Source organism: Adiantum capillus-veneris, chromosome 9 (genome assembly GCF_014529385.1).
Source record: "Adiantum capillus-veneris isolate H3 chromosome 9, ASM1452938v2, whole genome shotgun sequence".
In the NCBI taxonomy this organism is placed as follows: Eukaryota; Viridiplantae; Streptophyta; class Polypodiopsida; order Polypodiales; family Pteridaceae; genus Adiantum; species Adiantum capillus-veneris.
The window spans coordinates 24371586-24385694 of record NC_140939.1 but is presented as its reverse complement, the minus strand read 5'-3'; the positions used below and the strand labels follow the sequence as shown (position 1 = coordinate 24385694).

Genomic DNA, 14109 nt, shown 5'->3' with positions numbered 1-14109 from the left:
CTGGCCATAACTTGCTATCCTAAGCTCTAATTGGCAATCCGAGAAGGCATGCATGCTTCATAATTCGAGCACTACACATGTATCTGCTGATATCCACTCGGGCCATCTGTCCCCAGCTGCCCTACCCATCGGGGATCGGGAACACCTCTAACTTTGAACTTCAATATCTTGCACACTAGGGCTCCGTTTGACGAGCCGTCTAGACTGGCTTCTAGAGCACATTGAACACTTCATTCCAGAGCACTGACTTGGCATTTCGGACACCTTTACTTGCTATCCCATCTAGGCTACCTTGGAGCCCTTTTGGCCTAAAAGACCTCTTTAAACATACACTTCCGCTACCCTTTGGCTACCCAAGACCTTGGTACCTGTCCTAGCCTTCTGCATTGCACCTGCCTGCAGCCTTTGCTTGGCATAGATCACTTTCCAGCTCATACCAACTTTGGCTGCACCAACGTGGTACAATGGGAAGTGTCCATAACTCAACGTACATGAATGACCGCGCTCAAACAGACACCAAGAACTGTTGCATGCAGTAAAAGTGATCCCTGCGGGGATATCTGCTCTCAAAAGAGCTCAATAGCACTATGGTGTGCTAAAGTAAACAGGCATCTCTCAATGCATCTGTTTGCAGAGAAACTGCTGTCAAAATGACTGCCAAAATCACCTGAAAAGGCATTGTGTCTGTATGTGTCTAAAAACCTATAGAAACTAATTGTAAACGGGCTCAAAAGCCCCCTGCAACCTGCGTGTCGGTGTTCGTATGTGTCGATTTCTGCCACCGAACGAAAATGTGCTAATCAAATAGTCACCAAAGGTGCTCGGAGTCGACGAAAAAGTACTGTAGAGCGTGATCAGTGCACTTTGTGTCGATGTTGGGTGTCACTCCTCTGGGTAGAGGCACCTCATTCGTGCACGTCGTAAGCATAAGGACCGGCGTCTGTCGAATGTCAAAATTCGCCCATAAAGAGAGGTGTCGGTGCCAAATCGCAAGGACAGTAGCGAAACTGATGTGTCGTACCATCGAAGAAATACAAGAAAACCAAGAAGTCGCCTAGTTGGTGTCGAAATTGATGCGATGTCAAGAACTAGCCGAGAGCTAGTCGATCCGCTCTCGTCAATGTCGATGCCAGTACGGTGCGGTGAGTTGTCGGTGTCCAATTCGGAGTGGCAAGTTGTTAATGTCAAGCCGTAAAGAAGAGTGTCACCAAAAACCTGTTCGCTCTCTCTCTCACTCGCTCCCTCTCTCACAACTTCGCTTTCTCAAACTCTCTCTCTCTCTTTTACGATCTTTTTATGGCTCTTCTCTCTCTCACACAGCTCTCTCACTCTTTTAATCTCTCAAGGTCCCTCACAAGCATGTGCGAGCTCAGGGTATCGAGGCTCTCTCTCTCTCTCTCTCTCAAGCTCGAGAGTGTGTGAGCGGGTGTTGGGAACCACTTGGGTAGAGTCAAAATTTTGAGTTTGGTCACCATGCCTCGTGACTAATTGACACCACCTTGCCCCCCCCCCCCCCCCCTTATCTCTCTCTCTCTCTCTCTCTCTCTCTCTCTCTCTCTCATATGCACGCTCACTCTATTGTTTGGCAGGCCATCTTAAATTCTTTTATGCTTGTTAAGACTTGTGAAAATGTGCAGTATTTTAGGTGGACTGGAAGCTCATTCGAGCGGCGACAGCAGCGAAGTTCGGGCTATGGCGAGCGACGTGCACAATTGCGCAGTTGAAGCGCGGATGATGAATCAGATTCGAAGGCCTCCTAGCGTCCCTCTTTCAAGGAGCTCGTCGTCAAGCTTTCTAGGCCGAAGACTGCATTGCAGGGCTGGAGGGCGTAATTGGCAAGCACTCATGTTCTGCGCATTGTGCAGTAAAAAACAAAGAAACTCAGGTGTTTCCCATTTGAAAGATGCCATAAAGCAGCGTGATTAACTATGATCGTACAGGATAAGGCCTCGATTGACAGTCACAAATTGAAACTCTCCATCGACCTGGTCGGTCACCAAGACGATTTCCAGAACCTATCTTCTCTTGTGCAAAAATGCAGCGCTGTGAAGGACTTGTCAGGAGGCAAGAGACTCCATGCACATCTCGTGAAGAGAGGGCTGCATAAGAATCTTCTTTTGGGAAATCGCCTGCTGCAAATGTATTTAAGCTGTGGTTCTTTTCGGGATGTGGTTGATTGTTTTCTCAGTATGCATCAGAGAAATGGTTTCTCTTGGAACTTCTTGATCACAGCACATGCACGCGATGCCCAACACGATCAGGCTGTCTGTGATTTCCAGCGAATGCAATGTGAGGGCTTTCTACCAAACGAACACATTTTTGCCAGTGTTCTCTCTGCATGTACGGACAAGGCTGCCATCCTCAATGGAAAACGTGTACACACCCAACTCATGGAAAGTGAGTCTCAATTTAGTGTTGCAGTGCTCAATGCACTTGTAAACATGTATTCCAAATGCAGCTTCCTGACCGATGCGAGAAGGCTATTTGATCAGGTGCTGGACCGCAATGTGGTCTCTTGGACGAGCATTATTTCTGCATATTCACAACACGGACAAGGAGAAGATGCCTTCATTCTTTATTTGCAAATGCATCAGGAGGGGGTGCTTCCGAATCGGGTGACATTTTCAAGCATGCTTGATGCGTGTGTCACGCCTGATTCCCTGATCGAAGGCAAGCGGTTGCATGCATATATTGTAGGCTGCGAACTCCAGTCTGAACTTGTTCTTGCATCTGGCCTTGTCACAATGTATGGAAACTGTGGCAGCCTCAAAGATGCCTATGAAGTGTTTATGTGCCTAAATGAGCGCAATACAATTTTGTGGACGTCAATGATTTGGGGTTGTATAAAACTAGAGCAACCTGATAGGGCTCTTCAGCTTTACGGCAGGATGCTGTCAGAGGGAGGGCTACCCGATGCCATCACTTATAGTAGTGTCTTGGATGGTTGTGCATCACAAGAAGGGTTGGTAATAGGAAAGCACGTTCATGCTGCTTCGGTTACTAGTGCCTTACCCTTCGATTCAGCTGCAATGACGTCATTGCTGAACATGTATGGTCGGAATGGAATCCCTGAGGAAGCTCGGCTCATTTTTGATAAAATGAAGACACGGACTACACTTTCTTGGACGTATATGATTGCATCATATGTCCAATGCGGCGAAAGCAAAGCAGCAATACAACTTTTTATGCAGATGCAGACGGATGGATTGCATCCAGATAAAGTTACTCTCTGGAGAGTTGTTGAAGCATGCAGAAATGAGGCTGCTATCCATGAAGGGAAATGGGTGCATGGAATTATCATAGAGGATAGCTTGGAATCTGACACAGCTTTGGCAACTGCTCTTGTGAGTATGTATGGTAAGTTTGAAAATTTGGGCGATGCGCAGTACATTTTTTGCAGTATGAAAGATAGGAATACGGTATCATGGACTGCAATGATCACAGGCTATATTCATTGTGACGCGGACAAGGAGGCCCTGCTTTTATATGACCAAATGCAGCAGGAAGGGGTAATTCCTAATAGAGTTACAGCTGTTTGTATCCTGTCCGCTTGTGCTAACGAGTCACATGTTACGAAGGGGAGAAGACTACATGTATATATTGCAAATAGCGACTTCTTTCATGATGTTGTTGTGACGACAGCACTATTAAGCATGTATGGTAAATGTGATAGGCTAGATGATGCGAGGAGGGTTTTTGATGAAATGAACGTGCGAAATGTGATTTCATGGAATGCGATGCTTGCCGCATACACTTATTGTGGTTGCAACGATGGGGTCCTTGAACTTTTTGACCAAATGCTGTTCCAGGGAGTCATTCCCAACAAAGTTTCGTTTTTCAGCCTCTTAGATGCATGTGCAAGCCAGGCAAACTTAAGCAGGGGAAATTTTATACATTCGCTTGCTGTGAAAAGTGGTTATGATCTTGATCTTGACATAAGTAATGTCATTCTGAATATGTATGGAAAGTGTGGGAAGCTGAAGGATGCACGCGAAGTTTTTAAACAGATGCGTCTCTTGGATATCGTATCTTGGAATACCATGATTTGTCTGTGGGCTCAGCATGGCCACTCAAAAACTGTCTTCCTTTCTTTGGAAGAGATGCTTGTGAAAGGGTATTTACCTGATGGGATAACACATTCTGCTGTCCTTTATGTTTGTGGCCATGCCGGCCTCATTAGTGAGGGTGTACATTATTTTATCTCCTTTGTAAAAGATCACAATGTTACTCCAACAGCAGATCTCTGGCATTGCATGATTTACATGTTTGCACGCTCTGGGTTGATGCAAATGGGACAGACCTTCTTGGAGAAGTTGCCAGTTCAGCCAAGCTCTATAACCTGGACATCATTTTGTAATGCCTCTGAGGGCCACTCTGACATCGATAGGGGAGAATATATTATAAAACGTATTATTGAGCTTGATGAAGAGAATGCTTCCCCTTATGTGATGCTTTCAAACATGTATGCAACAGGCAAAAGTGGAAGTGACTGTGTGTCAGACTCAAGTTACGTAGATGAGTTTGTTTGCCAGGCTGTGGGCAGCTGTTAAGGTGAAAGGCCTTGCTTTGATATGCAAAGCTGTTTGCAACGAGGCATGCATCTTATTTTCTTGATAGGATGATGAGGCAAGCAAGGCTTTTGTAAGGGAGTGCATGTCAGGAGCAGGGCCTTTAACATTCTCTTTGTATTGTAGTGTTATCGACAACAAGGGCTTGGGATGCACATTCAACAGATGAAAGATGGCAGCGGGAGGAGCATGCCCGAGATGACCCCTCTTTGATGTTCAAGAAACTGACCACATTTACCATTTATCTGCTGATTATGTCCAGGCCCTTCCAGTGTTGTATATCATCCACTTGTACCATATCAAGAAATAGAAATAGAAATATCATATGACATGCAAAGGCCAGATATGTCTATGAAAGGAAAGGGTGTAAATAAGCATCCTGTCTCCATACACCATGGATAAATTAAAATGCAAATTTGTGTTCCATGTGTTGAGCTTGATATCTCAACATTCCCTCTCAAGCTCAATGCCATCTCTTCCAAGCATAGCTCGAAATCACGTAACTTCCAGGGCCTTTGTGAAGATGTCTACAACTTGCTCATCTGTCTTTGTGTGCCTAAGATCCATGTCACAACCCAAGACCTTGTTATGTGACATCTCTATCTTGCCACTCATGCATCCTACCACCAGCATACTATAAAATGTACAAGTATGATCAGCTACAGATACCACAGACTATCTTGGGAGGAGTTGATTCAGAGACCATTGTTGGTTGGCAATACTGCCATGGGTTCAAGTAAGCAAAATAGGGTAGACGGAGAGGGAAAGGAGGGGAGGAAGAAGGGCTACAAGAGGATATAACCCCCCCTATCGCCCTTAGCCTTTGGCCCTCTTCCTCTCTCCCACCATTCTCCCTCTGTCCTCTCTCTCATACTTCTCTCCCTCTCTCACCCTTTTCTATTCTCACTAGTTTACGGAGTTAGATTTAACATTTTAGTTTCTACTAGTAATGCATTTCACTCCAACTTTTACTTATAACATTGCCTATGAGTGTGTGTTGCGGTATTAAATTAAATACATATACACAAAAGAACATGACGTTCAAAAGACAATTGGCTTTAGATAACTAGGCAAGGATTTGTATAGAAATGACTCAGTCGTTGATTCATTACTGTACAATATAATAAAAATGAAGTACTATTTTTGTTACCATATACATGTGGTAGTGATGTGTGTGAACACATCAGGATCGTCGGGGCATTTTCTCCCTCTTTAAGAGGTTTTTTTCCCGAGCATTGTATGTATGCCCATCACTCTAGGGCTATCTATCTTTCCATTGCACACTAAGTAACACACTCTCTATTGTGTGTCTTGAGCTTCCTTCGTCTTCTCCAAGCTGTGTGCGTTACTCTGCAACCCTAATTTCAACAATTGGTATCAGAGCAGGTTACGTCCTCCCAGGCTTAGTCGCCAGCTGCTTCATTATACCCTTGTTCACTTTCTCCGATTTCACTGAGCTTTGGTAAGCTCATTTCGGCCTCCGTTTCCACTACAAGTATGTCTGTAAAGGCAGTTTCGTCATTTTGTGCAGAATTTCTGTCAGTGCCCTTTTCTGCATAACATGTGCCTTACAGTCTTCTACGGTTTGTGCTATATAGTACGTGTTGTTTCCGTTCCATTTCTCCTATTTTTGGGCAGTTTTCATATCAGGTGCAGCATTTACCATGGCTGACATCAACAGAGACGTGTTCAAGATGTTTGCTGCTGAGGACAGGTTGGATGTGGACAATTACCCTATGTGGGCTTACATGATGCAACATGTTCTTGTGTCAAAGGGCGTTTGGAATATTGTGCAGGGCATTGATGTACGTCCTGGTTCTGAGGATGTAGGCGATGTTGAGGATGTTGCAGGCCTTGCTGCAAGGATTGTTGCTATTAGAGTTGTTTTGCCTACGGCAGGACAATTTCGTTGGGATGTAAAGGATGCGCAGGCTCATGTATTGATTGCATTATCTGTGAAGCGCACCATTGTTCCTCACATTCGTTCAGCAAAATCTGTAAAACAGGCTTGGGATATATTGGCTGGTCTTTATGTAAGTCGCAATGAGGCTAAAATAGCTTTGCTGCGTAAAGAGCTGGAGTCGAAAATTATGCATGAGGAAGATGATATGGACACTTTCCTTGCTAGTGTCAAGGATATCAATGAGCAACTTACTTCTGTAGGTGAAGTCATTTCAGACAGTTCCCTTGTGCAGAGTGTTCTTGATGCCTTACCAGATTCTTACTAGACTTTTGCTAGTACTTGGGGACTTATGACCCAAGAAAATCCAGAAGTTGTCAAGTTTGATGCATTATGCACGTTGCTGTTGCAAGAGTCACTTTCCAGAAAAAACAAGACTAGACAGCGTGCAGTTTAACAGGCTTTTATTGCTTCTCAAAGAAAGGGTGGTAACAACAATGCAGCCACTTCTTATGGTTCTGCTGCGAGTGGCAAAACTTCTATTCCCAATGCTTCTGCTAGCAGCACTTCATCTAGCAATTCTGGTGATAAGGGAAAAAAGAAGATGCGTTGCCATTATTGTAAAGCTAATGATCACTTGATCAAGCAGTGTCCTAAGTTGAAGGCAAAAGAGGCTAAAAAGAACGAGGGTGGTTCCACTGCAAATGCTGGTTTCACTACAAATGCAGCCATTGTTGAGTCTTCTATAAAAGGAGACTGTAATGCTGATGTTGATGCAAAATGGGCTTTTAGTGCAAAGTGCACTTACAATCCTGCTGTCCATGATGCATGCTTGTCAGTTATGCTGCAGATTCACATGTTTAGTATTTTGACAGTGGTGCTACAAAGCACATTACCTCACATCGTGAATTGTTCACCTCTCTTGAGTTTGTCCCTTATGGGAATTCAATCACTTGTGTCAACAATGCCTCTTATCCGGTTCAGCGAGTTGGAAAGATTGTGCCTACTGTTGCTAATGGCAGTTCTTTCACACTTGTTGATGCACTTTATGTACTTGGGATCAAGAAGAATCTCTTGTCTGTATCCGGACTTGCTAGACTTGGACTTGTAGTCAAATTTGTGGATAACAGATGTACAGTTCATGATCTTAGTTTTGGTGATGAAATTGTTGCATCTGGGCTTTTGTGCCGTGGGCTGTATAAGCTGACTTTGTATGACAAGTGTGGACAAAATTTTGCAAATGCAATTGCAGATTCAAGGGCTATTTCAGATGCAAGACTTTGGCATGCACGTTTTGGTTATCTGAATTTTGTCAATTTGCTACGTTTGCAGAAATCTGATATGGTTGCTTCTTTGTCACCTCTTGAAGCACCTGCCAAACATGTTTCTGAAGGCTGTATTCTGGGTAAGATGCAGCGTTCTAAGTTTCCAAAGGATGGTTCAGTTCGGCCCATATGCAGGTTGCAGCTTGTGCATAGTGATGTTTGTGGGCCCATGCAAACTCCGTCCTTGGGCAATTACCTTTACTTCGTGACTTTCATTGATGATTACTCCACGCATGCATGGGTATTTCCGCTATGGTTGAAAATGTATCGAAATGTACTATGGGCACCCTCCGTTCCGATTGAGGGGGGGAGTATATGTCTCATGAATTTAATGCATTTCTGGCTAGTCGTGGGATAAAACACCAATGTACAGTGCCTTATACACGTCAGCAAAATGGTGTTGCTGAGAGAAAAAACAGGTCTCTTACGGAAATGGCACGATGTATGGTCAAAAGTCAAGCTTTGACGCATTCTTTTTGGCTTGAGGCCATCATGTGTGCCACTTATGTACTAAACAGGTGTCCTACCAAAGCTTTGCAGTCTATTACTCCATATGAAGCATGGCATGATAGAAAGCCTTCTATTGAGCACATGTGTGTTTTTGGCTGTTTTGCTTATGCTTTGGTGCCACAAACACAACACAGAAAATTGGATGATAAAGCTGTCAAATATATTTTTGTTGGTTATAGTACTGAAAGCAAAGGTTACAGGTTGTATCATCCGCAAACAAAGCGTATTCTGGTTTCACGGGATGTAGTGTTTGTGAAAGATTCTATTCAGCCCTTGCTGTCATGTACTAGAGACAATAATGTAAGCTCACAGGACATTTATGACACTTTGTTGCCTCTTTTCAGTGGTGGAAATACGAATGTAAGTTCCAATGAGGCAAATGTACAGCCTATGGGGGTTTTTGAAAATGTTATAGATTACTGATGCAGATGTACATGATGTACTTGATGAGGAAAGGGCTGAAAGTGAGGAGGCTAGAGGTATGCCAAAATGGCTGGTGCACACTTTGCGTGACAATAAATAGGATGCACCTTTGTCTAGTCGTACTCGTTCTGGCTCTCGCCATGCATCTTATGCATCAGATTGTTATGCTTTGGCTGTGTCTAGCTTACATGATGTTGAGGAGCCCTTGTCTTTTGATGAAGCACATAATTCAGAAAATTGGATGGCTGCCATGCAATCAGAATATGATGCACTTATAGAAAATGACACATGGACTTTATGTGATTTGCCTCCTGGCAAAAAGGCCATTGGTACGAAGTGGGTTTACAAGTTGAAACGCAAGCCGGATGGTGAGATCAATCACCATAAGGCTCGACTTGTTGCAAAGGGTTATGCACAGCAAAAAGGCATAGATTATGAAGAGACCTTTGGTCCCACTTGTCATATGACTATTGTGCGTTTTCTATGTGCATTGGCAGCTCATTTTGGTTGGGATGTACATCAATCATACATTGTTACTTCTTTCTTGAATGATGACATATTTGAGGAAGTTTATGTAACGCAGCCTCGCGGTTTTGTCATAAAAGAACTAGATAACAAAGTGTGCAAATGTAAGAAGGCTTTGTATGGGTTGAAGCAATCTCCTCGTGCTTGGTATGAGAAAGCTGACACTCATTTGGTCAAACAAGGCTTTTGTAACAGTCCAACAGAAAGCACATTGTACGTAAAGCGTGAGGGTGATGTACTTCTCATTGTGGTTCTTTATGTCGATGATTTGCTTATCACTGGACCAAACGAGAGACATATTGCTGAATTTAAGGCTGATTTGAATGCTACTTTCAAGATGAAAGACTTGGGGCTGTTGCATCATTCCTTGGGTATACAGTTTAAGCAGTGTGATGGTGGTATTGCCTTGTGTCAGAAAAGTTACATAGAGACATTGCTTTGTAAGTTTGGACTTGAGGATTCGAAACCTATTGCCACTCCCATGGAAACAGGTTTGAAGTTGAGTCTACATGATGCTGGCGATCCTGCTGATGTCACTCTTTACCAAACTGCTGTTGACTGCATTATTTATGTATGCAACATGAGGCCACATATTCAATTTGCAGTCTCACAGGTCAGTAGATTTATGCATAGCCCAGGGTCTAAGCATTGGCAGGCTGTCAAGAGGATTTTCTGCTACCTTAGTGGCACTTTACATCTTGGCTTGTTTTATCCCAAGGGGGGATCATTGCCGCCAGACTTACATGCTTTTTCGGACTCAGATTGGGCTAGTTGTTTTGACACGTGAGTGTCCACAAGTGGTTTTTGTTTCATGCTTGGCAGTTCATGCATATCATGGTTGAGCAAGAAGCAACCTACTGTGTCCACTTCGAGTTGTGAGGCTAAGTACAGGGCAGGCTTCACAGCTACGATTGAGTGTGTATGGCTCAGACGCCTTATGACTGATTTGGGTGTTGGACAGGACACTGCCAACACTATCTACACTGACAGTTAGAGCGCATTGGAAGTTGCGACGAACCCAATTTTTCATGCTCGTAGAAAGCACATTGAGGCGCATTACCACTATGTCAGGGAGAGGCTCTCAGCAGGAGAGATCAGCTTGGCTTGTGTGCCAACACAAGACAACCTTGCAGATATTTTCACAAAGGCATTGTCTCGTGAGAAGCTCCAAGCTTTCCGCAATGCTTTGGGCTTACTTCCCTTATGGACTGATCATGTCCTCAAGGCATGGCACTTCCCTTTACTCATGTGCCAGCTCTCGTTCACCGCATCACTCCACGGGGGATTTGTTACTATATACATGTGGTAGTGATGTGTGTGAACACACTAGGATCGCTGGGGCATTTTTCCCCTCTTTAGGAGATTTCCCCCCCCCCCCCCCCCCCCCCCCCCCCCCCCCCCGATATATACGCCCATCACTCTAGGGCTATCTATATTTCCATTGCACACTAAGTAACACACTCTCTATTGTGTGCCTTGAGCTTCCTTCGTTTCTCCAAGCTGTGTGCGTTTCTCTGCAATCCTAATTCAGACAATTCTAATGATTTTATACAAAAGTAGCAAAACAATTGAGGTCATCCCGGTTGAATCATCAAGTGTCTTCAGAGTCGGACCGCAATATGCTAAACCTTTCAAGTCAAGATAGAATTCTCACCTGCATCCATATAGACAAGTCAACAGATATGTTTATATGGCAGGCTTCAAAAAACCTATCAGTTGTTATCCATGTCAAACTTAAAAATTATTAGACTAGCTACTATCCTAAATATTACTTCAAAGTATGAGCAAAACTTAAGTAATTCCGACTTCTTTGAAAGTTGCAGTGTTCAAGCGAAAACTGCATATCCCAAATAGTACACATATGCTTTTTAAAGCATTCATTTATTATACTCTTTAAACAATTTTTGATTATCCTTAAGCTATCTATAAAATTTCAAAGTGTAGGGTAACGTTAGATCTAAAGTATTCAAAAATAACTGCCAGATCATACACGTTTGTCGAGCCAAATGTCACTAAGTAAAAAGAACTGTAGATCTAGCCAACCATAGTAGAAATCGGTGTCCCTAATCAAAGCTTTGTTAAAACCATACGTCCCTAGTCCAAAAGAAAGAAAAAATAATGCAAACCAACTAACCATAGTAGAATTTAATGGTCAGTACAACGTCACCTATAAATCTCAAATTACCCAAAGGTTTCAACAAAATAGGGGTTAGTATTGAAGCAATTAGTCAAAGTCAGATCCCAAATTACACTAAGCAGAACTACAACTAGTGCCAACCATTGAAAGGCAATCCTGTTTTCTTACGAGTTGTAAAAGCAGATCAGTATCCACTTAGTATATAGAAGCTAGTCCTTCTAGGGATTTAAGCTGGTCAATCCAGTTTGGGGATTAAACTTTCCAAGTCAAGTAAAGCATATCCGATTGCTACCAGCCACCAAGTTAGCACTAAATCCAACCATTATTTAGTATCAGTAAAAGAGCATACTAGAACTAGATCAATTACTGTGAGTAAATTAGTAGAATCCGAAACCCAAACCAAGAACAAGCATCCCCCGTTTCAAATTTCTAGAACAAGCCACAGCCCGACGAATGTAAACTACCAGATTGAGTAATACCATAAGAAATCAGCATCCCCCATTTTAGATTTCTAGAATAGGTCACAACCTGGCTAATGTAAACTACCAGAATAAGTAATACCATAAGAAATCACCTAAACCATCGGGTAAATGAATGCTAGATCTAACTCAAGAAAACTGTCGGTATATGCAAGCTTATAAACCAATAAAAATCAATAAATCTTAAGCCATGATTACTGCTCAGAATTCTCTAAACTCTAGTAACCACATAAGAGGGTGACCCAAGCCAATAGGTCTCAGTAAATCATACCAAGGCCAAAGACAACGGCCTTCTCGAGGTCATCCAGATATAGTAAATGAGTACAAGGCCAACACATATTTAGGTCATAGCAAGCCCCCAGTATAGGTGTTTGTATTAGATAAGTTATCACTAAATTTGTACAAACACTTCCTCCTGATATTGTATACATATAGCAGTTACCAATGTCAATAGTAAGCAACGTCAATAAAACACTATCCAGTCTGCAGTCAGTAAAACAACTAGTAGCAACCGAACAGGTTCAAAGCTATTAATGTCAGCCTGGCAAAACCCCATTCAGTCTACATCAAAAAGTGTTTTAAGAACCAAGCTATTCAGTTCAAATCATTCAAACCAACCAGTTGACGTACCCACCTAATCAAAATACCCTAAGCCAGAAAAAATCCACAAGCATCAGTTAATAGTCAAAGGATGATGTACACACTTAGTCAGGGGGCCTTCTTTATTGGGAGGATCTTGAATGTACTTCATATGCCATGATCTTCAATTTTGGTACCCATATCAATCTGTTACCCCTATAGTACTCGTGTTCTTTTAAGCTCCATTGTGATGCTATCCATCCCATGTATTTGTCTTTCTTTGTTGATCTTCTGTTTTCAATCCACATTAGATCACTGAATTTTACTAAACAGGTCGGAACAAGCACTTGCTTGAATTTCTTTTGCTTTCTTGAGTACTTGGGATGAAATATATTTGCTTTTCTAGGTGATTCCCTAGAGGTTTTGTTTGGGTCAGCGACTGACTCGAAGTTGTAAAAGCCTAACTTGCTTGAAGAAGCTGATCCATGAGGGTTCTTTGATGTAAAGGCATATGTTGTCACACATTTTGTGCTAGTCAGTGGAAGGTCCACTTTAGCTGTACCTTTGTCTGCAAGGTTTATCTTTGATTCTTGTGACATTTGCAAGTCTAAATGCAACAATAGCGGTACTTGTAACTGGTGTTGGCTACCTCTCAAAAAAGAGAGTAGTAGCATTGTATCTTCTTTGTATGCTTTGTGATGGTCTAACCATTGATGTCCAAGGATGAAATTTGCAAGCATGTCTTTTGAAGGATTTACTTGAAACTTTACTTGCTCTTCATGCTTGTGGATGCTAAGAGTAGAAACCATTTCTTTTTGACTTGTAGCCATATCTACCATTTCTTTACTGTTCTCTTTTCTTGGAGCGATCTTAAGTATTCTTTGGATTTTCTCTGAAATCATATTGAAGTTTTGCTTCTTTATGCAATAGAGCATTGCATCTGACACTTGCTCCATTTGCATTGCTGAGGACTATAGCTATCCTCATTGGAGGTTCTCTTGAAGATTTCCGTCTTGGTTTTTCAATGGTCTCATCTTGATCTAGCCTAGTCTCTATGGAAGGTGATTTGAGACTTTCTTTTCCACTCTAATTTCTATCTATTGATTCAGCTGGCAATGTCTCGGTCTTTGGATTGCCTATTGCTTCCTGGTTGTTTGCAACCTTGTTTTTCTTAACTTCTAGTTTTGGCGGCATTCTTTGCTCAATAGCTTTTGTGGATTCAATTTTCTCTGTTTTATCTGCACGTGCTATTGCTTGATCTGCTTTAAGTTCTTCTGAGGCTCTATTCGATGGAGATGAATCATCTTCAATAACTTTTTGCTTTGGCATCAGTCTCCATTTTAAATGTGCTTGAGGACTTTGTGTTGTTGTCCGTGGGTAGTTTTGGTCTTCATTCTTTGTTATTTCTGAAGACTGCATCCTATTTGAAATATGTGTTTCCATAACCTTTTGAGCTAGTGGCATTCCCAATATGATGTCGCCAGGTACATCTTTTGCTATTACCACATGAAATTGTGTGATGATGGTCTCTGAACCTATTTGAATGGTGGTGGAAATGATTCCCCAGCATTCTGCTTGTTTGTTTTCAGGTATGCTAATGAATGTAGGAGCATCTTCCAGTTGTGGTTGGACACATTTTTTCCAAGTGAGAAAGGAAATAAAG

At 42.4% G+C, this 14109-nt stretch overlaps 1 protein-coding gene across 1 annotated transcript; it reads left to right on the top strand.

Annotated features, from left to right (window-relative positions):
- The first annotated feature begins 1616 nt into the window (after positions 1-1616).
- On the top strand, positions 1617-5008 carry LOC147450236 (pentatricopeptide repeat-containing protein At2g03380, mitochondrial-like). Its single transcript, XM_086519514.1, has one exon. It carries the CDS (start codon positions 1929-1931, stop codon positions 4548-4550), a length of 2622 nt encoding a protein of 873 aa, XP_086375640.1. The 5' UTR covers positions 1617-1928; the 3' UTR covers positions 4551-5008.
- The last annotated feature ends 9101 nt before the right edge of the window (positions 5009-14109 follow it).